The 27,228-nt window shown below is 45.3% G+C and overlaps 1 protein-coding gene across 1 annotated transcript in view; it reads left to right on the top strand.

The window, feature by feature from the left end:
- LOC147641143 (endoribonuclease Dicer homolog 3a-like) overlaps positions 1-27,228 on the top strand; it is a 74,508-nt gene that overhangs the window by 28,215 nt on the left and 19,065 nt on the right. Inside the window, 6 exon segments of the mRNA XM_086811714.1 lie at positions 11,958-12,138; positions 12,230-12,343; positions 18,921-19,055; positions 19,160-19,232; positions 19,337-19,422; positions 19,542-19,673. Coding sequence (XP_086667840.1) covers positions 11,958-12,138; positions 12,230-12,343; positions 18,921-19,055; positions 19,160-19,232; positions 19,337-19,422; positions 19,542-19,673 — 721 coding nt within the window.

Consider the following 27,228-nt stretch of genomic DNA (forward strand, 5'->3'; position numbering starts at 1 on the left):
TCCCATCCTGCAAACAACTGAGCAAGTACCTGTGAACCTTGACAACAGCTCTCGTCACCAAGTGACCTAGCCTGCCTCTGCATGAATGCCGATATCAATCTGTACACCAAGCTCCCAAATCAATGCTCATCCTAGGGATGAAGACTCCTGTGCCTGTACCCTGTAATCTAGAAGGCCATCTGCCTGGGGAATAGGAGTGGCTTACCTTGCCAAGTAACCACATCCCCCTCTCAAAGTGAACACCCTGAGAACCTAAAGGAAACACCTTTACATCAGCAAGACTATGCTGAACTGGCACAAACTCATAGACCGCCTCTGCTGTCGAGAAAGGACTAACTGTCTTCCATACACACCTCGAGGATGTGAATCCAAGTGTGCACCCATGAGTCTAAAAACTCTGACAAAGCAAAGATTGGCCGAGCAAGGGCTCAAGGCCATGTGGGAAGGCACCATGGCTGAAAAGAACACCTGCCTCCACTGCCTCTAGAAACGCAGATGAGAAAATGCAAAGAAACACTGCTGTAAACAGCCGGCAGCACGTGTACCAAGAAGAAGAGAGGGAAGAGGAAAACATAGTACCTTCAGCACCTCCTCTAGCTGCCCTAGATCTGCAGAAAACGCAGCACGTGTATCTCCCCTACCCACTGCCCCATATCTGCAAAAAATGCAGCACGTGTATCTTCCATACCCGTTGCCCCATATCTGCAGAAAACGCAGCAAGTGTATCTTCCATACCCGCTGCCCCATATCTGCAGAAAACGCAGCACTAGGGGGCTACCCTCCACCTTCTCCAGAGAAAAACGCAGCCAGCATGTCAGTACCTCCTCTGGCTGCCCCAGATCTGCAGAAAACGCAACCACCACAGTTCCTCCTCTGGCTGCCCCAGACCTGCAAAACGCTGTCATTGGAGGCTGCCCTTCACCTGCTCAAGAGGGCAGAAAACGCAGCCTTAAGGGTACTTCCTCTGGAACCAGCAGTATCAAAAACACAGAAATCCTTCTCTCAGAAAAACGCCAAAACAACCTTCTGTAGAAGAGCCTCAACCTGGTGCTCTGATACCATGTCAAAAGTGCGTAGCGAAAAACGTGAGACATAGGCATAGAGAGAAAGAAGACAAATTTGCATAATGATGAAGAAGCAATGATACAAACAGTCCTGTGCAAGGGGTGGTCCCCGTAAGTGAGGGCATGATGAGCTACTCTCCTGAGGGAGGACCCGGGCCTGGAAGCCCCTGTCAAGGAGAGTACAAATGAGAAGGAGGCAAGCCTTATATAGCCCCAAAGTAAGCTGGCCAACTTGCTCCAGAAAAGACTCACGATTGGAAAAAAATAAAACATGTGGGAAATGGGTGGCCAACCCTACAACCAAGGCCTGAACATGAGGGAAAAATAAGGTGTTGCCCGGGATAAATCTGGGCACCCCTGATACACAACTTGGGCACACTACCAAGAGATGAATAATGCTAACAGAACCCACCGGAGTGATCCACTGTTAAATTCAAAAGGAGAGACTGCCTCCAAGCCAAAAGCCAATTGAAAAGGGCTGTGTTGAGTTGTGGCTTTAAAAGTGGTGCGGTATGCCCAGAGGGTGCTGAGAAGAGCCTCCGGCCATTTGTTTGGTTGCTAGTGACACATCTTCTTTAAAAGCTGGCACAAAACTTTGTTAGTGCTTGGCTTATCCGTTGGCTCGGGAGTAGTAGGCACATGATTTTCTATGGAAGATTTGGTAGTTGGCTAAAAGTGTGGAGATAAGTTCATTGACAAAGTGAGATCCTCTGTTGCTGGTGATTTCAAGGGGACATTCAAACTTGGTGAAGATATGCTTGTATAGAAATCGAGCCATTGTCTGGGCAGTGCAATCTTGTGTGGCTTGAGCCTCCGCCCACTTTGTTGCATAATCTATGGCCACTAGAATGTACTTGCGCTTGCTTGGATGGGCAGTGGGTTCAATTGGCCCAACAAAATCAATTCCCCACCTCTCAAAGGGTGACCATGCGAGAGAAATGTGTAGAGGACGATGAGATTGTTTGGTGGGCTTTGGGCCACACCTTTGGCACGTGTCACAATATAGTACAAACTCCTTGCAAGCTTTGAACATGGTTTGCCACCACAAGCCTGATCGAAAAAGATGGTTAGTTGTGGTTACACCTTGGTAGTATTCATCGGCTCCACGAGCATGAGCATCTTCCACCAAATGTGGCATCTCATGAGGACTGACACAGCGGAAGAGAATCCCGTCATGTCGTGCTTTGTACAGTTGATCGGCCACCAGCTAGAAGGGCGTGCTTTTGACTAGCAGACAACGCTCATCTTTGGGGGAGAGGCCGATTGGGTAGGAACCTGTAGACAAAAGCAAGAGCACATCCCCGTACCAGTCGGGGGCAGCATCAACTTTGAAAAGGACATTATCGCGAGAAGGTCATCATCAATACCTGAGGGTGTAGCTGGTTCTGCGGAGTCAATTCTAGAAAGATGATCTGCTATGACGTGATGTTTGCCCGGCCGAAGAAGTATTTGGAAGTCAAACTCCTGGAAAAGGAGTAGCCACCGCCACACCCTCCCAGCCACTTGGGGTTTGTTGAGAAGGTATTTCAAGGCATGATGGTCCGTGATGACAATGAAATGAACACCCAAAAGATAATGCCTAAATTTTTGATAGGCATAGACAATCGCCAGACCTTCTTGCTCAGTTGTGCTGTAATTCCTTTTTGCCTGGTTGAGTAAACGACTGGCATAGTAGATTTGTCAAATCCCCACGGATCTCCTCGTAGAGCAATCTTGAAACACGACTCGAAACCTGCAAAACAAAGCCATAAAACGTGAAGGGGGTGCAGGGTTGACTCACCCACCCAACCATGACAGCTGTGGGCAAAACCCACAAGACTTGGCTGTCCCCATTGAGCCACGAGTTGAGCTAACTCGCAAGATGCACCGACCAATCTCTACCCCGTGACGTCCCATACCGCCATGGAGCTACCCTCGCGGGCCTTGAGACTACTACTGGCCTTGGTTGCATGAAGCAGGTGCACGTCTGCACTAGATCTAGGCTCTTGACCATAGAGCTCTCGCAAAGACTCGTGAAACTCTGACCAACTGGTTGACCTTGGCCACCCTTTTATAGGCTCTTGGCCAGTCACCGGGCGTCCACACTTGGGTACCCGCCCATCAGGGTGCCCCCACTTGGGCGCCCACCCGTCAGTCTATCCCGAGTCCATCTCGCCAATCAGCCTACCTAGCTCGAAAATAGTCTTGTGTGCGTGCTGCACACGGTAGATACACTCTCTACACATGACATATTCCCCTTTCTCTAAGAGCTCACTCCTGAGCTCAGTAAAGACCCAGGGTAATCCCTTTGAAGGGTAGTCAATGTCTCCCATGTAGAGTCCTCCTCCACACGATCCTTCCACTTGATCTTGTATTTCGTGAGTAGCGTATGCCGCAATCGTCTTTCACGAAATCCAAGAATCTTTTCCGGTTCATGTGGTACAAATGTCATATCCTTGACATCTATGATTTCTTGAGGAGTAACTAACTGGTCTGCTCCACCCAGTACTTCCTTAAGTTTACTGACATGAAATACGGGATGAACTTTCACACGAGAAGGCAAGTCCAATTCATATGCAATTGAACCAATCCGGCGTTTAACTTGAAATGGTCCACAGTATCTAGGGGATAATTTCGGAGATCGGCATGTCCGTAAAGTCTCGGAGTCTTTTGGAACTTGCAAATACACCATCGTTTCTTCAGAGAACTCTCTCGGTGAACGATGTCTATTGGAATAAAATCCGTCTGTCTTGAGCACTTCTAATAGATTCCTTCACAACTTGTAACATTTCTTGCATGTCTTGCAAAAAAGTATGCGCTGCATCATGCTGAAGTCCTGAAATCCCACGGTAACAGGTGATCTGGATTGAAATCCGTACATAAGCATAAAAGGACTAAAACTTGTACTCGTATGCTTATTAGTGTTATATACAAATTCTAACATAGGAAGATAATCCTCCCATGAATCTTGTCTTTTGGAGACATATGCACGAAGCATGTCCTCCAAAGTCTGATTCACCCTTTTAGTCTAGCCATCAGATTGAGGATGATATGAGGAACTCAGATTCAAAGTTGTTTCCAACTTCTCAAAAATAAGCCTCCAGAAGTCCGTTCCTATCACTGACTGTGTCCTGCGGTACAGTCTAAACAATTGCTCGATAAATTGCCTTGCTGATTTCGTAGCTGTAACAGTCTTCTGTGTAGGTAAAAATCTAGCTATCTTTGTCAAGTGTCGAAAAAATAGAGTCGTGGCCTTGATGTGTTCTTGGCAATCCGGTAATAAAATCCATGGAAATACTTTCCCACTAATTACCTGGGATTCGCAAAGGATGCAACATCCCAGTCTATCTAAAGCGTTCAGCTTTATTTGCTTGACAAATCTGACACTTTAGGACATTATCTTCTACATCCCCTTTCATGTTTGGCCAATAGAACGTGTCTCACTAAAGCTAATGTCCTGTGTACCCCGGGGTGTCCAGCAAAAGGGGCGTCATGACACTCCTTAAGAATCTTGGACCTAATGTCCGGGACTTGTGGTACACAATTTTTGTCATTACGGAACAGTAAACCATTCCGAATCATCCACTGGCCTCCCGTAGCGCCTGAATCGTTGCTCAATCATCGAGTCTTGGTCAATCAATGAGCTCCCGTCCTGGATCCTCTGCCAATATGGACCAAAATAACTATCAGTCCTGCAAAGCTCTCTCAATGACTCAAATAAGTCAGTGAAAATCTCGGTAAACGACAAAGTATTCACCTCTCTGATCCGACTAAGCATATCTGCTATACTATTCATGGATCCCTTTCGATAGCGTATTTCAAAATCAAAATCTTGCATTAACTCTGCCCATCTAGCTTTTCGTCCTCTCGCATCACATACATACTTGATTGACTGATGATCAGTCAATACCACAAACTTGGAGCCATGTAAATAATGCCTCCAAACCTTGAGAGCATAAATGACAGTATAAAGCTTCTTCTCAAGGGTTGGCCAATGAGATTGAGTGTCGTCCAGCTTTGGACTCTCAAAAGTAACAGGTCTATCATCTTGGAATAGAGCAGCCCCGATCGCATAGTCACTCATATCAGTCTCAAGAATATAAGGCCGACTAGGATCGGGTAGTGCTAAGGTAGGTTCTTCCTTCACTTTATCTTTCAAAAGTCTAAAGGCCATATCCAAATCGTTATTCCAAGGGATAAGCTGATTCGACTTAAGTCCACGACCTTTCAACAAGTCGATCATCGGTAATGTGAGCTGAGAGTATTCTCACACAGATTTCCGAAGAAAGACAACAAAACTGAGAAAAGAACAAAGTTGTCTCATTGTCTGCGGTATTGGCCAAGCCAAAACCTTTTGAACTCGGTCATAGTCAATGCTAAACCCGTCTCTTGTGATCTTGTGTCCCAAGTCAATAATTTCTGTCATAAAATACTCACATTTACTTAATTTAGCATACAGTCGATTTTGTCTTAAAATAGTCAAGACGATCGTGAGAGGTCTAACATGATCCTCGAGAGCTCGACTGTAGACTTAAATATTGTCGAGAAACACAACCACGAACTTCCCCAAATGTTCACGAAAAAGATCGTTCATCATTTGTTGGAAAGTGGTTGGAGCATTGGTCAACCAAAAAGGTAATACGCGAAACTCGTAATGGCCATACCTAGTCATGAAAGGCGGTTCTTTCGATGTGCCTTTCATGAATACGTATCTGGTGGTAGCTAGTACATAAATCCATCTTTGTGAAATACTTCGCTTCGACTAAACGGTCAATCAGGTCATCTGATCTAGGGAGAGGATAGCGGTTCTTGACTTTCACTTTGTTCAGTCTCTTGTAATCTACACACATTCGCCAAGTGTTGTCCTTCTTTCTCCTAAGTAACACAAGCGCACCCGAAGGTGAGTTACTTGGACGGATCTAGCCCATCCTCAAATAGTCTGCGAGTTTTGTGGCCAACTCATCTTTCTCAGCGTGGCTGATCCTGTAAGGCGGAATGCTAACAGGTTGAGCACCAGGGACTACTACACAAGTTTGTAATTAACAAAGTTGTGTGAGCTTCTAGGGTCTAGAAGAATGTGGATTCTATAGCCATTCACTTCTCCATAAACTCGGAGAAGATCGTGCAAGCCAAAAATGTTAGAGTTGAATACAATCAGAACATGAACTAGAGTGAGATAGTATATTGACTGAAGTACCTGTCAAAGACAATTGGTTGGCTGCCTTCGTCTTGGGTCTGGTGTTGGTCTTAGCATCCTTCTTCTTCGGGCACTCGTTACGCATGTATCCTTTTTCTTCGCAGATGAAGCAATGTTCCTCCTTGAGCTTGAAAGCCTTGAGGAGACGGGTTTTCTTTGTTGGAGTCGAAGTAGAATTCTTCGAAGGTTGGTCCAAAGACTTTCCTTCTGTCGTGCTAGCCATCGATGCGGAGAACTTTCTTTTGTGCTTGTTTCCCTGCTCGATTACGGCCTTGGTTTTGGAAGAGACCATCGTATCATCATAAATACGCGCAGAGTGAATGGCCTCATTCAAAGTTTTGTATTTGTTATTCTTGACTTGTAAATGATATGAGTCGGGTAATCCTGCTACGAAGAAACCCAAAAGAGTTGTAGAATCCATCTTCGTAGCTTTCATCTGTAAGTCTCTAAATTTCTGGAGGTAGACCTTATAAGTGAGGTTTTGCGAGGTCATGGTCAAACTGGCAAACTAAGCAACTATGTCATAGTCATCCTCCTTCTTGAGGAACTCTTTCCTGAAGACTTCTTCAAACTATGCCCAAGTTGTTGGTTTAGGTTTGAGTTCTTTCCACCAGAGTAAAGCCTTGCTCGAGAGGAAACTTGCTGCCAACTGAATCTTTTTGTCATTGCCATATGGATGAAACTGGAAGTGGACCTGCCACTTATGTAGCCACATGTCCCCAATCTCCTTGGTAGGCTGATTTTGCTCACCTCGAAACTGTTCTGGAGTAATGTTGGGGCCTAAAGTAGACGCCAAGGTATCCATGTCCGAGAGAGTAGACAAGGTAGTGGTCAATAGAGAGATGGAATTTTGCAAAGTCTGCATCTGCGGGGCGACCTGTGCCTGATGCTTCGCGATAGAAGAGTCAAAAGTAACTTTAAACTCCCGAAAATCAGATTTAGTCATGAAATCTTCGAAAAGATTGCCACCATCGGCGACCTCGGTAGCCGGCAGGTTTTTGTGTTCCGGAACGGGTTCCATTTCAGATTCTTGGGTCGACATCTCAAAATGGAAAAAGTGAGAAAAAGCTTGAGTGCAAGTAAGAGATGGTGCAAGAGAATTCCAGAAGAGTGCCGCGTTGTAAACTAGAAGCCCAAGCCGGGTTTTTAAAGTCCACAAAAGCTTTTGTTTTGTTTCTTTAAAAAAAAAACATGGGAGGGCTTTTGTAAAGCCACACATAATCGTTTAAAAGCCAATTGTTTGTTTTTTTTACGCGTGTTTGAAAAACATGCTGCTTTTGCTTTTTGAAAACCCATGCTAGACGTGTTTTTTTAAAACATGCTACCATTGTTTTTAAAAAAGCATAAGGTTCTTTAAAAAAAAAACGAAAAAAGCAATGCGGCGCAAAAAAAAACGTGGTCAAAAAAAAAAATGGTGCGTTCTGGCTGCCGCCACCCGACGACTACAGGAAGCTCTGCATTGTCACCTGCGAACAGCAGCGAATTTAAAAAAAAACGCTGTCCGACTGGTCGCTTTACTGCTTCTTGCCCTACGCCTGCAGGCGTGGCTACCTGTTTCACATGCACAACCGTCCTTGCACAGCCGATAGCTCTCTCCCACTCCCTCTCGCTTGCTGGTCACAGTCGACATCACTCTTGCTTCTCTCCTTGCCAAAAACAAAGGCTCTTCTTCTGCAATCTAAATTGACCCTTACCAAGACCACAACCCAAACCCGGCTACCTACCAACTTGCACGCATGCTCTGATACCACTGTCAAATCCCCACGAATCTCCTCGTAGAGCAATCCTAAAACACGACTGGAAACCTGCAAAACAAAGCCATAAAACATGAAGGGGTGTAGGCGTGACTCACCACCCAACCATGACAGCTGTGGGCAAAACCCACAAGACTTGGCAGTCCCCACCGAGCCACGAGTTGAGCTAACTAGCAAGATGCACCGACCAATCTCTACCCCGTGACGTCCCATACTGCCACGGAGTTACCCTCTCGGGCATCGGGACTACTGCCGGCCTTGGCTGCATGAAGCAAGTGCACGTCTACACTAGATCCAAGCTCCTAACCGCAGAGCTCTCGCAAAGACTCGCGAGACTTTGACCAACTGATTGACCTTGGCCACCCTTTTATAGGCTCTTGGCCGGTCATTGGGTGGGTGCCTGTCCACCAGGGCGCCCCACTTGGGCACCTGCCTGTTAGTCTATCCCTAGCCTAGCTTGCCAATCAGCCTGCCTAGCTCCAAGCTACCCCAAGCCTCGAAGCTAGTCTTGTGTGCGTGCTGCACACGGTAGATACACTCTGTGCGCATGACAAGATTGGCCTGTCCACTTGATGTTCCTGGCTTGGCTAGGCTAGTACTACACCAACAACAGTTTGGTTGGCGTCAGCAAAGGCTTTTATACAAGTAGATAAGTGAGTAGCAATGAAATTGCACAGAGGAAAGTGAGGAGAAATTCCCTAAAGATGCTAGTGACAAGGTGTTGAAATGTGACCGGCGCATTGCACAAACCGAATGGCATCTTATTGAAGAAGTATGTGCCCCATTGTGTGACAAAGGCTGTTTTAGCCCAGTCTGCCGGGTGGATTGCCACTTGGTTGTAGCCGCTAAACCCATCCGTGAAGCTATAGAGATTGTGACCCATCTTTGATTGTGGCTTTATTGAGAACAAAAATCAACACATACCCGAATCTTATTTATTTTCTTTTTGGGCGTGATGAACATTCGAAAGAGCCACTCTGAGTGTTCCACTGGAGAGATTATTTTGGCAGATTACATTTTTTCCGACTCCACTTTGACCGCCTCTGCATATTTTGGATTGAGTTTGTAAGCGCACCCCCTAACTGGCTTGGTACCCTCTTGGAGGGGAATGGTGTGAACCCCAATGTGTGCCGGCACACCATCTAGATCTTTGTAGGTCCAGGCGAACACATCTTTGAAGGAACGAAAAAAAGAGGTGGCTTGTTTCAAGAGGGTGGGGTGATCCCACAACCATGATGCTAGTAGGATGGGATGAGGATCTTTTGAAGTAACAAGATTATATTCCGTGACTGGATCTTGGCATGCTAGAATGGGGAGAGGTTCACCTGTATAGGTGGCTTTGTAGAGGGCAGTTGGGTGTAAGCACCTTTAACAGTTGGAAGTCTGATAACCACAAAATCAAGTAAGAAGGTAGTATCCTGAATTTGTGGTCTGCCATGCGGGCATAGAAGTTGGCCGGACAAGTGATCTAAAGTCCCACTACATGGAGTGTAGATTCAGGCATCAAGTTGACACCAGATCCACCATCTACTATTGCACCACCCAGAGGTGTGCCATTAATTTGCAGAGTGAGCTGAGGACTCTGATAATCTTTGAGAGAGGTACTGTGGATGAACCAACTCCCATGTACCTTGTGATCTGCTTACCACTATGAGATCCCTTTGAGGCTTCTTGTTCCATTTGGTGGAGAAGTGATCCCAGTAGTTGCTGTCCTAGCAATATGGCTGATGCCCAACAATTGATACATGGACACCCCAACTTGGATTTTTTTGAAGGAAAGTCCGCATGGAGAAAGCCGATGTAGTGGTGCCGGGCAAAAGTGGGGCTCTTGGCGTAGGTGTATCTACCATTGGGGAAGTCTCTTGTAACTCTTTGAAGGCTTCCAAAAATGGGTGATCCACCAAGTTATGATGAATAGGGGAAGAGGGTTCTTCTTGTTCTTCGACTAATGGTTCTATGCTCCCCATGGCCTTGGATTGAGCACGGGTGACAGCTATAGTCGTGGTGAGGTGCTGAGTTGGTGGTGGTGAGGAGAGCAGTGAAGGGGTTATACCGAAGGATGAGGGGATGGGAAGGGTGTGTGGTGCTTCATTTTCAACTGAGATTAGATGGGTAGTAGGTGGGGTTGGAAACGTGAAGTCAGTGGAGGTTGATGCCCGTTGTTTTGGACAGCCACGGGTATAGTGATTCTTGTCCTCTAGACAGTGTCGGCAAGGAGGTGTACCTTCTGGAAGGGGACAACAGCTTTGGTAATGGCCATTCTCCCCACACCTGAGAGGATCGGACGATTACGGGGAGATGGTGGACGAGGTGGCCGTGGAGTAGCAGCTGGTGTTGGGGCGGCAACGAAAGCAGTGGGAAGAGAAGGTGGGATACGGATGAGAGGTGGAAAGTATGTTGGTGGTGAAGCGGGGTTGTGTGGATAGGAAGGAGTGGCAAGTGCATAGGCTTGTGTGGAAGGAGTAGGAGATTGGTAGTACACTGGTGGGGAAGAATGGGCATAAGTTGTAGTGTGGTGAACAGTGGCTTGGGCAGGTGCAAGTTGCTCTTGTTGTTGGTGAAGTTGGCGAACACCTTTGAGATAGTAGCAATCCTTGTCTTCATGGCCACTTTTGGCACAGAAGGTGCAATATCTTCTTTTGGAACATTCTTGTGGAGTATGGTCTGGCGTTTGGCAAATGGCACACCATACCCCTTGCTTTGCTTCTTGCTGGCCTTTTAGTGCTTCAATCTCCTCTTCAGTTGAGCCAAGGTGCCATCCTCTCCTTGTATCTTTTGAAGCTTCAAAGCTTCCAGCTCCCTTTTGAGGATAGCCACTGGATCTTCCATTGAGGTTGCAACACTTGAGGTTGAGCCTTCAAACATTTGCCTTGCATTTTCTAGCTGGGAAGCTAGCTCTTGAAACTCCAGCAAGGTGGTGGCCGGCTAACTCTTCCGGAGGTTACCAAGATTTGCAGTAGCCATGGGTAGAGGTGGAGGAGTAGTTCTGGATGGTATGAAATTGACCTTCCTACGACTGTAGCAATGTATAGACAGAGGACTCTTGATTGAACTGGCTGTACTAGCACGAGAACGTGTATTGGGCATGCAGACACTATATTATCATGGAGTCAACAAGAACTCCTGAAACACTAGAGTTCCCTAGCATGATCGTCAAATTTTTAGCGTACCTATAGCACCCCTTTTTGCCCGGGCACGCCTAAGATAATGTACACCACAGTGAACACAGGGTCCCCTCTAGGACATTATGCCCTCAGGTTCGTCACAAGCTAGAAGAGACGTGAGCTAAGGGGCACACGCATAGCTCGCTAGCACAACGAACACACACACATGAGCAAGAACACAAATGAACAAGAACATAGATGAGCAAGAGCACGCAGATGAGCAAGAGCAGTGAGAGTGGCGAGCACTAGAACACGAAAATGAAAATAGATGAGACTAGTATTGCTAGAACGATCCCCATCACACAATCCCATATCCATTTGTACAATGCCGCTTGGTCTTTGGACTGGTCCAAGGGTGACCATCAAGTGGCCCTGCCATCACTGCGGAGCGTGGTGTTCATCAAGTGAGCACAAGAGATAAGTGGTGCATCATGTAGTGTCAATGCAAGTGGTGCAAGTGGTGTGCTGGCCTAGGTGTCAATGCAATGAGCTTGACCGGTCCAAGGTAGCTCGCACTTTTTTCCGGTCCAAAGTTGAAGGACCAAGGTGGCCGCACTACTGGGCAGCCAGGGTGGCTACACAACCAAGCTTCTTTTTTCATCATAATATTATAAGAGCATAGACATAACTATGCGAGGATGGTTTTGCCATGGCACTAGCTTTATGCTTTGTGTCTGGAGAACTAATTTGATAAATTAAGGCTGCAGATTCGATAGGCTTTGGCTTTTCTTCTTACAAAGCTTGTGTTATCACTTATTTGTTTGATTGATCATATGTTTGTTGTTTGTTATTAGCACAGATACCAGATCGAAGTTTTAGATAAGGCTTTACAGGAAAACACGATTGTGTACCTTGAAACGGGGTGTGGAAGGACACTTATTGCTGTACTTCTGATAAAGAAACTCGCTCACAAACTCAGAAATCAGAATGAAAAAGTTGTTGCTGTGTTTCTTGCACCAACTGTTTGCCTTGTTGAGCAGGTACATGCTTGTGTTTAGACTGCACATGAATCTTGTCCTTACCATCCTGATAATGTGAGATTTAATGGAGTAGAAGATACACATTTTGCAGCAAACAGAGGTTTTGAAGATAAATACAGATTTGAAAGTGGACAGCTTCTATGGTGCCAAAGGAGTTGACTATTGGAGGGAAGAGATGTGGCAAATAGAGCTTGAAAAGAATGAGGTTGTTTTCTTATCCATGTTCTCTGGCTCGGATTTGACATTCCCAGCTCATAGCTCTAGTCTTTGTTTTCTTTTGCACCATGATGAGATTACGTGGACACACTATTGTATCACTTTTGGTCTCATAGACCCACTGGGTCTTTTGAAGACATTTAATATAACTTTCTTTCTTTCGACCGTGGTACATGGATGTATACATGCCACACAGCTCTCACGTTGCTATTGGACAGCTACAAGTCTCATCACATCAGCTAGAGATAGAGGTTGGGAGAGCGGCACGGGTTCCCAGAGCTGAGCGGATATGCAGATTGTGCCGCGAGGAGGTGGAGATTGAGGATCACTTTGTATGTAGATGTAGAGCCCACCAGGGGGTCAGAGATAGATATGCAGGATTGTTTAAGGAGCACTCTTCACTACATCAGTTGATGGAGACCTCGGACCAGCGACAGCTTGGCAGACTACTACTAGAGCTTCATAGTTCTCGAGAGAGACTCCTCCAGACACCCGCTCCCACTGGGAGACAGTCCCAGCTCACAGATTTCTTCTAGAGAGCTATGCCAGTGCCAGCTGATGTACCACGTGGGGTGACCGTACAGAGAGCAGAGGAATTGAGAGCCAGGAGGAGACCTAGACAGACTGGACATAGAGCACCCCGACTCTGTCACCGAGAGATAGCAGCTATCCGAATGAGACACCAGATGGAGACACAGGAGAGGCTAGCTCGCTTTCATTCAAACTCAAGGTACATGTTCATGCCATTCACAGCCTCAGCATCGGCGATGTATGATATCTTATATCCTTCTTATGGCACTGGATGGAGTTAGACATAGATCTGCATAGCATGCTTGTACTACCCCTTCAGCATATAGAGATGCATCTTGCCTTAGCACTCCATCCACATCCCCACCCCCCTTATATTGTTTGTATATGGGCTCCACCGATCCATGATGATTCATAGTTGTATCCAGACACATGCACACTTTTTCTTTTGTTTCTTTTCTTCCGATGACCGGAAGAACACAGTTGTATTATTTTTTGTCTCATAGGCCGACTTTGGCCTCTCGTAGACATTAATATATCTTTCTTTCTTTCTCTCTCTCTCTCTCTCTCTCTCTCTCTCTCTCTCTCTCACACACACACACACACACACACTCTTTTTTTTCTTTTTTCTTTTGTAAAACCGCTTTCATTGTACAGAGAAGCACCCTTATGAGATAATTCACAAAACTAAAAAAACAGTGGAAAAACAAAATCTAGATGTATCGGATATAGTTGTTGGAGCTGATGGTAGTCATATAAGGATTGGCACAATGATTGACGGAAGTAGTAATATTTGTCAATCGGGGATGATTGGAAAGCCAGTCTCAATTGCGTGTAGTCCAAAGTGACCAGAGAGCCCAAAATCTTGTCCATTCAAAAAAAGGAGCCATTCTTGCTAGCCTCCTCATATCTCCCAAAGATCCAGAAGTTCTTGGAGAAATGTGTACCAGGGAATTTGGCAGTCAAGAGATAAACTATGCAAGAAATCCTGGGTGTCAATACAACGCCATAGTAAGTGTTGGATGGTCTCATTAGAGCATGAACACCTTGGGCATTCAGGAGTACTAATCAATTTTTTTGCCAAAGTTTTATCAACAGGGAGTACTGCAATACATCTCCAAAAGAATACTCATTGTTTTAATGACAATTTGCTTTTCCGTGCTTTCTGCAAAGTTTGTTTCCACAAGCACATCTTGACGGATGCGGTGATGTCATGTCCATAAAAAGCTTTGACCACGGACCTGATCGAATGTGCTACACAATCTCTCGCAATTTCGATTATGTACGTGTGACCATGGTGGATTAATTTCCTTTGTATCATATTGATAAAGAAAGAAAGAATAGGTCCAAGCCTACAGCACTTCGGGATGGGGGCTTAATGAATCCCCCATCTCATCCTATAAACTAGAGTCTATGCGACGGGTGTATAAAGCCTTTGAAGAGATCCATCTTTCTATGACCTATTACCGCCCCGGGACGTGGTGCATGTGGAGTGCTAAAGCGAATAGTCATATGAGCCGGCCTATGGTATTGGTATCGTTAATTGATCTGTTAGAACAGGAGGTCTTGCCTAGGGCACCTTCTGCTTTAGACTTACCTCCTCATCGTTAGCCATTTTGCCAACTTATTCATATGCCATAACATGTTTGCATGATCTAAGAGCCAAGGCTGTGGAATCATCAATTTGTAGACTCTTGCTATTGTGATTTGTGAGAAAGGAAATTTTATTGAAAAAATTCTCCTATCTTTGTAGTTTCCAATCTTCTGTGTTGAGTGTCATGTAGCACATTTTTTTTTTCCAGAAAGGAGACTTCTATTAAGTATGAATTTTTTTTAACAAAATGGAGATTTCACACCAAGCAAGGTGGAGATCTCAACCAATCAAGAGCCCTATGCTGCCAATAGGGTCCTGAATGAGAGGATGTGAAAAAGATACCAATGTCCCACTCTCTGATAAACTGGGCACGCTTCCTCTCCGCAGCCCTCGAAGATCCCCGTATTCTGGCCGAGGTAGCCATAATGGTGTGAATAATATCACTCCAAATCCTGCAAAGACACTAAGAAACAAGAATGGGAGTACCCTCAATGGCCTCAGTGCATCTAGCCTTCCAGATATTCCAGGTTGAGATGCTAGCAATAATCTCCCAAGAATTGTCTAACCTTTGTGCCGGAGGGACAAAGTGTGAAAGTGGCAAATCTTGAAGACAACACTGCCGAGCAACTCCTTGCCTAACCATAATGGCCAAGCTCCTGTCAGTCCCCTCGAACCTCAGCTGAGGCCCAAACTGTGTCAACAAATGATAGAACCAAAAGAAATGATAGCATCCCTCTTAATCCTACCAAAGAGGTGTGCAATCGCAGACCAAACCCTCTATGCTTTCCTGCATTCCCATAAACAATGGTAAACTGACTCTGAAACTCCTGCACATCTAGGGCATGCTGGGCAAGCACCAGTAACAGACCTCCACTGATTGGTGGCCAAACCACCATGAAGGGAAACCCAGATAAAGGAGAAATATGTGGCTTCCTATAAGAGTGCCACAATCTCCGCCAAAATGCCCTCTGAATGTCAATCGAAATGCCGTAAGACTCCCAATGGGGTCTAAGAGTAGGGACACTTTGAATGTGTCCCAAGATAAGATGTCTGGCATTCCGAAACGTATAACTGAAAAAAGGCATGCTTTTCAAAGGATTACAAGCATCCTTCCACTCCCACTCACCGGGGTCCCAATGCCAATGTCTGATAGGGCAGCTACCATACAACCAAAGGCTGACACTCTCTGTGATCATCCCTCTGGGGGTGGGGAGGGGGGGGGGTCATCAAAGACGTGCTTCCCTAACCTGCCAACAACTCTGATTGGACAAATCTAGGGTGCCTCAATAAGGTCTTGCACATCGCATCTCTCTAGCTGCCATCCATCCTGTGCAGAAAAAAAGATCGGTACATCATCCTCCCTAGGCAAGGAGATACCCATAACCTTTAGAGGAAACACCTGTCCTAGAGAAAACCCCAAACCAAGAATGATGACGACCTTCCAAAAAAGATCCAGTAATCCAGTGGTTGGGAATGAGCTCAATGCTTTTTGTCATAAAACCAGAGATTTGGTTTTTAGATCATGCCAGAAGAGGGAGAAAAAACTGAATATATGCATCAAAGTCGATTGAGCTATTCTCAATCTAACATGAAGGGGCCAAGTAGAGAGTTTCCAATATATTCCAATTGCAGCACCCAATTTGTAATCTGTAGCATCACGAAGTGAAAGATTCCATCCCACATGATATCCCAAATGTCTAACATGTTGTGTAGGTGATATGATTTGCCCGAGCCATAGAATGTTGTGCCATTGAACTTTATTGAGAGGCAATAGTTTTGATTTTTTAAAATTGATGCTACCAATCCAAACATATGCAAAGTGTTCATGAGACATTGTAGATCTGATTGCGTTTTTGAGGAAAAAAGAAAGAGTCATTAGCATATGCGTGAGTAACCAAATGCCGACCATCAGGGAGATGAAGCCCATGTAATCTGCTAGTCTCAATGAGCTTATCCATACATGTCAAGAAGGGATGAGTAGCAATAGCATAGAGCAAGGCACCGACCGACCTTGTCGAACAAATCTACCCAAAACCCATTGAGAGGATAAGCCTTTCCCAAAATGCATATGGCAGTGCTATCTCGATACAGCCAGTAAATAATGTTTTGCATTTTTGGACCAAAGCCCAAAGCCCAAAGCAAAACTTTGCCATAACTTCTACAATGTAATCCCATTGGAATGTATTAAAATTCTTAGCAATATCAACCTGCAATGAGAGCACATCCTGCTTGGTATATTTAGCATACTCTATGCCAACATAGACATTAGCAATGTTATCTGTTATTTGTCTACGAGGCACAAAACCATATTGCGCTGGATGGATACCCCTATTCAAAATCTTTTTGAGTCGATCAGGCATCAATTTATAGATCATTGGCATCAAGGTAATAGGGCACCAGTCATAAAGTTTTTTACACAAATCCTTTTTTTGCACCAATCTTATCAGTCCCTCCTGCCAAGCAGAAGGCATGATGCCCAAATTCCAAGCCTCGTTGATCATAAGCAAAAGTGATTCTTCAAGCATAGGCAAGAACTGCAGAAAGAACTCCACAGTTAATCCATCCCATCATGGAGTCTTCATTTATTAAGCGCCTTTAGTGTCGTGTTTAGTTCCACAGCTGAAAACATGGACTCCAAATCAACCGCTTCATCCATATCCACAATGTTAGAAACACAAGACAGAAGCTCCTGCCTAGTCCTACGAATATCAGGAGTCATTTGGGGCAGTGTTGGAAAAACATGCTGAAAATGTATAACACATTCGTGCTCTAGTTAGTATATGTCCTGTGTCCAATTATACATTGTTTTTGTCTATTGGACACATTGGCAGTGTTGGAAGAACATGTTGAAAATGTATAACTCATTCGTGCTCTAGTTAGTATATGTCCTGTGTCCAATTATACATTGTTTTTGTCTATTGGACACATTGTTTTTGTCTGAAAACATGCAAGCTTTTTAAGAAAGCTTTGGATGAACAACCCTTATCCAAAAGGGGTTTTGGTGTGATCTAACTCGCCATTTCTACAATTCTTTTTAAGAAAGCTTTGGATGAACAACCCTTATCCAAAAGGGGTTTTGGTGTGATCTAACTCGCCATTTCTACAATTTCTGATAATCATTGATTGTGCGAGGTCAAGCTTGTAACTAGGGGAAAGGACTCTTATCGTCACCCTAGCTATGCCGACTTCCCACGCTGGAGGGCTGGAGTGAAAACCCCTTATTAAATGGTTTTTATGCTCATAAATTGTCCAAAAACATGCTCTCTGTTTTGTTCTGTAAACTGCAGGTCCACATTTCATTTAAAAATGGTCGATGGTCACTTTATAAGTAAGTGAGTTCTCATTTCATTAAAAAATGGTCGATAGTCACTTTATAAGTAAGTGAGTTCTCATTTCATTAAAGTTTGGCTGCTGGGGATTTTTTAAATGCCTGGACCTTTTTTTGTTTTTTTTTGGGTTATTAAAGTGTCCGCCTTGTTTTGTTTTCACCGTCTGCCCCTTCCCTTTTTTTTAAAACCTTAGAGAAGCCTAGACCTTAGGCAAAATCTTTAATAAAGCTTAACTAGGCCTATAGGAGCGCTCCACGTATCCTGCAGCCGACGCCATGTTTGAAGAAGAGTCGTCAGCAGCCGCTATCGCCATCACTATTAGAAGCCTGGTAGATCTGCAATCATCACCATGTTCTCTCTTCTCGTCACCCAGACCACAGCTTGAACATCACCATCTGTGCAATACTACAAGCCTTCATGCCTTTGCTTAGTAGCCGACTCCATCATCTTGTCTTCTCCAAGTGCTCTCTACAGGTTTCCAAGAGAGATTGACCTTCCCCTCTATGAAGCCCTCCATCATGCGTATACGTGAAGGCCTTTTTCTCCACATTGGGATCTTCCCTTTTTTTTTCTCTCTAGACTTGGGCTTCACGATTCTTCTCCTCACACAGGCTCAAATTGATCTTTGCTTTGATACCAATGTAATAAAGAAATTCAACCTAATACTTCAATCAAGATCACCATTAAAGCTTGAATATAGGAAACAGATTGAATGAACATGGAAAGCACTATTGATTTCATCAGACTTATGGAATACAATGTTTGCATGAATGAAAAGAGGTTAATTGTGTGTACCTCTTCATGGCTGAAAATAAACCATAATGTCTTCACACTTATTAATGTCCTAAAGTCACATGTTAAAGTCCATACATTAAAACTTGCATAAAAGCCTATCTAAGGTAAATGTTCCACAAATCCTATATATCATTGCGAAGCTCTTGACAAGCACTATCCAATGAAGCACACACTAATCTGCTAATCTGAAAATATGTGATCATTATTTCCTTCAAGCCTGTGGTGTCCCATTCACTTGTTTGTGTTTAAACATAAGAAGTCTTGATAGTTTAGTGACTAATCTTTCCAGGTAACTATACCGATCCTGTTCTGATTTGCAGGTTCTAGTTATGACACCACAAGTCTTTCTGGATGCCTTAAGGCACAGCTTTTTGAAAATGGTGAATGTTGAGATTCTTATTTTAGACGAGTGCCACCATGCACAAAAGCATCATGCCTATGCCAAAATCATGAGAGTATGTTTGCCCTGCCAATCAAAGCTTGTGTGTGTGTGTGTGTGTGTGTGTTTGCTAACGTATTCTCTTTGTCTACTTTAACCTTTTTGGGCTTAATTCTGCAGGAGTTTTACCACAAGCTAACCTCGAAAAGGCCAAAAGTATTTGGCATGACAGCTTCTCCTGTGATTAAAAAAGGTTTATCCTGTGATAAAACAGGGCTAGTCATTATGATTTTTCCTTTTAAATATATATACATAAGCTTGGGAATGATGGAAGATGACTTGTGTGGCATTGCACAGGAGTTTCATCAGTGACAGACTGCAGAACAAATGGAGCGCTTAGAGTTCCTTTTGGATGCCAAGGTTTGGATTATCACAAGCTACATGTTGGAAAATTGAAGAGTTGGAAATGATCCCTTAAATAAAGTTTTTTACTCTGGGTTTTTTGAGATGGAATTTGTTCCAAAGGAAAACTAAAAAATGTAGTATATGACTCTTTTTTCAGGTTTTTACTTTGAAAGACAGAGTTGAACTGGAGTCTTTCGTGCCGACTCCCATCTACAAAAAAGAGCATTATGATAAGTCTGGACACTATTTTGAGCTTGTGAAGAAGCAGCTGGATCTACTCAGGGAAAAGGTATGTAGAAGAACGCAAAAGCTGTGATTTTTTGGCTTTTTTTCCCCTCGTAAAAGGCTTTTTTCTTTTTACAAAAGAGTAATATATTATATATTAGGCTGGGGGATCTTGCCCAAATGGTTAGCTCATGACCCATCCAACCTCACCTGCGATTTTTGCCCACATTTGTATCACACACACACACACACACACACACACACACACACACACACTCATACATGCATAGAGAGAAAGAAAGAAAGAAAGAAAGTTATATTAATGTCTACGGAAGACCCCAAGGGCCTATGAGACCAAAAGTAATACAATGGTACCATGGATATACTGGGCCATGGAAAACTGAAAGAAAAAGTAAAATGAAAACATATGACAGTAAAGAAAGAAAGTTATATTAATGTCTACGGAAGACCCCAAGGGCCTATGAGAACAAAAGTAATACAATGGTACCATGGATATACTGGGCCATGGAAAACTGAAAGAAAAAGTAAAATGAAAACATATGATCCTGTGTAGAGTAAGATATGCTATGATTAGCTAATGTTGATACCTGCCTTGGCCTCTGTGATGGGAGCGTGACATGTCGGCGGAGAACCTCACAAATCCGTCTCTGTGTGGTGGAGGGTCCTAATGCTCTGGGTCAGGGACGTCTGGCTCGCAGAATGGTTCGAGCTCTCTCACTAAGAACTCCTCTGGGGCATGGAGTTGGAGCGTGGGTATGGGTGGTGGGCTCTGATGTCATAGTAGAGGAACTGTTGTGGGCAGTAGATTCCGATGTGGATGTATGTACCACAAAGAAATCTGTGATGGCTCTTTTTGTGAGGTGTCCTGTCGGAGTCGGGGCTGTCTCTCAGCATGCTGCCTCAACACTACATCCTTGTGTCGTCTGAGCTCCATCAAGTACATGCCCAAGCACCTCTGATCCTCAAACTGTATCACCCATGTGAGTGGTCCGAATCCCTCTCGAAAGAGGCAATGGAATCTCCCCCGTATCTCATAGTAAGCCGGGCAACTGAGCATATAATGGGCCTCATCCTCTATTGCTCCTGTGATGCATATTGTGCATGTCCTCTCCTCATGTGGGATATCCTCAGCTCTGCCAGTCTCTACTCTGAGGCAGTGGGAGGATACCCTGAGCTGGCCGATCATGATACGCATGGCATGTTGTATGTATCCCGGGATCTCAAAGAATCCATCCTCGGAGAGTCTCAAGAAGTGATCTCTATAGAACTCACACTTCTTACCAATCTCTGACGGAGACACCCATGTCTGGTGTATGTATAGCCCAAGTAGATCTGACCGGATGATCTAGTTGATCTCCTGACGTGAGAGATCAAGGTATGGGGAATCCAAGCTATACTAAAACGGGGGAGACGGTCCATTTGTATGCCAGGTGCATGAAACCACTCGACTACATCAGAGTACCATGCATGTGTCAGTAATGGTGGTGGCCGTGTCGCTGAGGAGGAGGGCAGTCCAGCTCGTCTCAATCGCTCCCCCTCCCTCTCGCCGTATAATTGCATAGAGGACTCTAGTGCTAGTCGTGGGAGGCGATCTCTGTCAAGTATGTATACATGCTGAATATAAGTGATAGTCTGAAAAAGGGCATCTGCAACCAGTGAGGCCACCCCAAACTCTGCATGTAGAATGTCATGTGGTACAGATGGCTTACTCCTGATCATGCGTGACAACATCATCACCTGTAGCCTCTCTATGCTCCTCCAATGATCCTTCCCTAGGCCTGGCCCCCAAAGGGCTGCACCATACATAGCCGCTAGTCGTACTAGAGTATCAAAGAGCTAGCAATGGAAATGTGCTTGGAAACAGTCTCTCCATACAGGCTACGGAGGCGTGCCCCCTCTCAAGTAAGTCAGTGGCAGCTATGGTCATGCAAAACAAAGGGCCTGTAAAAGTGACTCCTAGATACACATACTTTTGCACAATCTCCACTCGGGCATCTCTGTATATGAAAGAAAATCATGAGGCGAGTGTGTTGAGATCAAGACAATGTCGTCAGCATATAGCAATATGGGCACTACTACCTCCGAAACTATCCACAAGTACTGCGATCTCATCAAGGTATAGGTCAAAGAGTGTAGGTGAGAGTGGGCAGCCCTGCTTAACCCCAATAGTGCTACATATGTCTCTTTGAGGACCTCGCCTCCTCTACGATAGCTGGTAAAGTAAAGATATGATACAACGTGGAGAAGTTTCTCCTAAAGCCTGCTTGGCCTGATGCTCTGTTTCCCATCCTCTCTGCCTTAGAGCTCATCATGTCCTCTAGTACTACCCCATAGATTTTGGCTATTGTGGGACCAATCATGATGGTCCTGTAGTTACTTGGGTCTGTGGGATCTCCTGCTTTGTGGATGGGGACAATGGTGTTGGTAGTCCCGGAGGGTGGGAAGCCTTCACAGAGTGCTCTATTAAAAAGACTGGCAAGAATGGAAGAGAGAGAGAGAGAGATTAAGTGTCTACTAAAGACCCAATGGGCCTATGAGACCAAAGTGATACAAAGATTGGTTGGTTATTTCGGTCCATGATGGTGTTTGTACGGATTTCGACCATTGGATTTCTTCACGAATGGAAGAAGGCGCTCTAGATCGGGAGTAACCAACACTGAAGCGTCAGGCTCCAACGAGGCAGATGCATGATGAACGCTTTTCGGGGCCGCATGCGAAGAAAACAAACCAGGATGAACTGATAATGTCCATGGCATATCTCATCATGGAATGGAAAATAAAACATAAAGAAAACATAAACATAACTATCTCACTGGGGTGATACAAAACTGTCCATGGAATACTAAGAACATCAAAACATGAGAGTAGCACCAGCTCCAAGTAGATGGTATACCACTCTCCAAAATATCGAGCATGGGGCTAATGAGTATGGCCGAGAGGTCTCCCTCAGCCATGTCACGTGGAAAGGTAGCTCGATGGTGGGGGAGCATGTCCTGGATCATGAGGTGATCGTGGCCGATGCCCGGGTGGCCGGGGGCGTCGGGCACGTTGGAGTGTAGAGGCTCGGTATGAGGTAACTCCTCTCAGGCGAGGTAGATCCGGAGTAGCTTGTGGAGGGTCCACAAGATCCACTACATCGGTGTCCTCCACCTCCTGGGTTCGGAAGAAACTAGTGATGGGTGGCTAGTGAGGGAGGGGGCAGGGTGGCTAGGGCCGAAGCTCTCTCAAGAAAGTGTCCCTGTGTCTGTGGAGCTCAAGCAAGAAGAGGCTTAGGTAACGCTGGTCTTGGAAGTCAATGATCCTGGAGAGTGGACCAAATCCCTCACGAAATAGACAGTGAAACCTCCCGCGGATCTTATAGTATACTCGGCAGCAGAACAAAAACCCAATGTCTCAGATAAATTATCATCAATCTGAATTTGCTATGCTTGCCTCATCTCGATGTGTGAATGATGACTATGCCCTTACAAAAAGAAACATTAATAATGTAGCTAACCATTTCATGTAGAACTATCGTAAAGTAATATCTACTCATATCTATTCATGCCTCCACCTACAAAGATATAACATATACTACAAACCAAATGTGAAGGAAAGCAGCAATAGTACCAATGCTCATATGCATGCTATCAATACGGATCATCATAGCAAGATCACCGACTTTGCCTTCCACATGGCCTAGGGCGGTCTAAAAAACCTCTTTGGCAGCAAGCTAGCCCACCACTTCAATGATACAAAACAGAAACCCTAATTTCAATGCTTCCTCACTTTACCTTCCATAATGCATGCTCTCTTCAGGACGGATCTCATCCATGGCTTTACAATAAGTTAGTAGCTCCATGAGCATCACTCTAAAGCTGAGATCAAACCTGCTTTTGTTGGGACACCCTGCGACTACGAGAACAAAATCTCTCAGTTCTTTAACATGCTGAGAACACACGTACCTTTATCGTGAGTGACGACACACTCCAAAGAAAACATAATCTCTCAATTTTTTTTACATGGACTGCCCTAAACAGTATGGGCAAGTGGGCTATCTACACAGATGGTAGAGTCAAGGGAGGCAGGGTGCTAAGTGATATTGACTCTACCATCTCTGTAGACAGCCCACTTGCCTGCTCTGCGGGCCTCATGAACAGTCACCATCGCCTCACACCGGTGTGCCACTTGTGCTGGAGTGAGATCATCTCCCATGTACACCTGTGTGCCCTTGAGGGCAGCCCGCCTGTCTAAGAAGGCATGTCTGTTGGTGGCATCAGGCAATCTAATGATGAGGGGCCGCTCTCGTGTCATATCCTTGCCTGCCCTCCATGTATCTGAAAAGGGGGGGGGGGGGCTATCCCATCCACTCCTAGCATTTGGCAAAGCGTCATGGCATCCTTGGGGGAAGCCCCCGTACACGCACATGGAGGGCCCTATCCTTCCTACGTTTCTCCTCCTCGAGAGTCTCATGTATGATGCTCTGTGGGGGTTTGTGCTTCTTCTCCACCCAATCTTTCTTAGTGGTTTGCAGTTCTTCCTGCAGCTTATCATTCGCAGCTTTTAACTGCTCCAAGTCGGTCCTTAAACCCTCCTGAATATTCAGTTCCCCTTCCTCCACTGTATGGTCCTTGACCGTAGCCTTTAGGGCTTCCATTTCTGCCCGGAGTTTCCCCCTATTATTGGGGAAGCCTCTGGCTTTCCTGTTTGTTGTAGCTAGGTCTCTTTCAACATCTGAATCACCTCTTCCTGGTGGTTCACCTGGGCTGCCAGTTCTTCAATTTTGTTGTGCTTTCCTTGTATCTCCTTGAGGAGGCCTTCCAACTGTTTTTCATGTTGGTTCAAAACCCTGTCCAGCACCTTCTTTTGTTCGCCCAATAACTTCTTGGTGTTGTCCTCCACTGTCTTGATATATGCCTTCAGCTCCTGTAGGTTCATTGTGGCTATTTCCCCCTAGTTGCTGCCTTGGGGGCCTGAGCAAGGGCGGCGGATATGCAGTACAGCACACAGTGCACTCAAGGGAGGCAGTGCGCATAGACGCAACAAGGGTGCAGCAGCGTGGGTGGGTGGGAAAAGGGAGGCGGAGGGGCACAGTAGCGCGGGCGCAAACGGGCGTAGTACAACAAGGGAGGCAGAGGGGCACAACTGCGCAAGTGCAAACAGGCACAGCACAGCAAGGGCACAACAGTGTGGGTGGGTGGGTACGAACAGGCACAGCATAGCGAGAGAGCGAGAGAGAGAGAGAGAGAGAGAGAGAGAGAGAGAGAGAGAGAGAAATGAAATGAAATGATATATTAACGTCTTCAAAAGGCCAAAATGACCTATGAGACCAAAAAGGTTACAACAATTGGTGGATCTGATACAATGTCTGTGTAAGGAAAGCTAAAAACAATTAAACAACTAACTGAAACTGAAACAACTATGAGGAAAAGTACGGTACCAGGAGCTCCTAATGGATAACATGTGAGAGAGAGAGAGAGAGAGAGAGAGAGAGAGAGAGAGAGCAGAAGAGTTCTATAGTCGCTGCTAGAGTTCTATAGTCGCTGCTGAATTAGGGTTTGCAGGTGCTGAATTAGGGTTTTCAGGTGCTGAATTAGGGTTTGAGAGAACGGGTTTTCTTTGCTTTTGTACATGGATTTGGATGACCCGGCTGCTGGTGTTGGTGGCATGGCTGCCAATAGCCTTGACAGGATCTTATTGAGGAGATGATCGAGAAGGATGTGGGTTATGCTTCAGATGCCTCGGAGCAACAAAAACGTCAAAGGCTTGATGTTGATGCAAGCTACACTCCGGTGAATCTTGGAGAGAATGCAGAGGAAAGTTCTCAGGTACCTTCTCCGGAGTTTGCACGTTTGCTGCAGATCATTGGTGGGCTTCTGCAAGAATATGTGAAGGCAAATAGCGTGCAAATGGCTGCAGTAGATAATGGTGGTGTGGCTGATGTATGCATGGAGACTCCTTTGTTGCTACAACAGCTAACAGATTTTCATGATCGTGCTGCTATCTTCTTCTTTACAGGGCGTATTCCGTTGTTGCCTCGTCTTAGAGCATGGTTGGGCCGCTTGGTGTCGCCTGAGGCACTTGAGGAGATTTATGATGGTCCGATAGGCTTTTATGAAATACTTTTTCGCACTTGGAAGCCCGTAGGGCAGTCTTGGAGCAGGTGCCACTCTTTTTCGATGGGCAGTTGGTTCATGTGGTTCCGTGGAAGTCTATGGCAGAGTACCAAGATATGTTGCGCCAGGCTTGCCCAGTTTGGGTTGAAGTGAAACAATTCCCACCAATGTTTTGGCGTGTTTTACCAGGTCTCATGTGAGGTATCGGTGATGTCTTGGTGGTGCCTTGAATGACATCTAGAAACCGAAATCGTCTATGCATGTTGTGGGATACTGGGAGACCTAGGCCGACACATTTGCATGTCAATATGGCTGGGCTGCAACCTTTAATGTATGAATTGAGGTGGGATACATTTGCTGGCCACTGTTTCAAATGTGGTGAGATGGGCCACTTTGTCTCCGAATGTCCTAAGAAAGAACAAGTTGTTGCTACCAAGGATATCGTTGATGGACAGTTGCCCGTGGAAGATGAGCATGATGCTCCTTTACATGATGCCCAGCACATGGATGTACATGTGGATGTTCAGAATGAGGTTGAGCAGCCATGGGTGGAAGTTCGTGGTAAAAAGACACGATTTGTTGCCCCGCGGGGGGATTTCTTAGATGCTGTTTGGTGGGGGCCTTTGCGTACTCATCAGGGGCCCTTACATACATATGCGCGTCGCCCTTTGGATTCAGGTGCCCAGCCAACAGACCAGGATTGAGAGGCCGGGAGGCCAACTTTCTCAGGGTACAGGGGCTCTTGGGGTGGATAGAGTAGAACGCTATCCTATTAGAAGTCGCCTAACAAAAGAAGCACAACAACAGTTGCCTCTTGTGTTTGGTTCGAAGGGTGAGGTCATCTCGCCATGGGATGGTCATTACCCTTCGGCACGTGCTCGGGAACTCCAAGGGCAGTCTGAGATCACAAATACCATGTCTAGAAATGAAATGCTTCAAAAGGTTCATGATTTGGCAGATTGTCCTGGGCCTAGTACACGGCCTTGTTGATTCCTTTTCTGGGAAGGCTTATGAAAAATGTACAATGGAATGTAAAGGGTATTTCTTCGTGCCAAAAGCAATTCAGGCTTTGGCGTACAACTTTTTGTCATGGTTGGGATGTTTTGTGTGCAGTTGAACATAAGTAGCATAAGTTGGTTGGCAAAGCCTTTGTATATAAGGGGTTTCATGTTTTCTACAGCGGACATCTTGCTTTGCAGTCAGGTGTTATGTTTGCTGTTCGTTCGTAGTTTCAGCCTTCTCTTGTGATTCAAGATGTTCATGGAAGATTTCTAGTGATACAGATTGTTTGGGATGATACACCTTTATGGTTATTAGGGGTGTATGCTCCAAATAATGCTCGTGCACGCCATTTGCTGTGGAATGACTTGTGTGCTCTTTCAATCTCTCATCCTGGCTTTGTGATGGGAGACTTTAATATGTGTGTCTTCAGGGAGCAAGCCACGTCGCCTCATTTTGTAATGGATGGCCCGGAGAGAATGGTGTGGGAAGCTTTTGCAGCAC

Source organism: Cibotium barometz, chromosome 2, assembly GCF_041138505.1.
Source record: "Cibotium barometz isolate CiBa-2024 chromosome 2, ASM4113850v1, whole genome shotgun sequence".
Classification (NCBI taxonomy): Eukaryota; Viridiplantae; Streptophyta; class Polypodiopsida; order Cyatheales; family Cibotiaceae; genus Cibotium; species Cibotium barometz.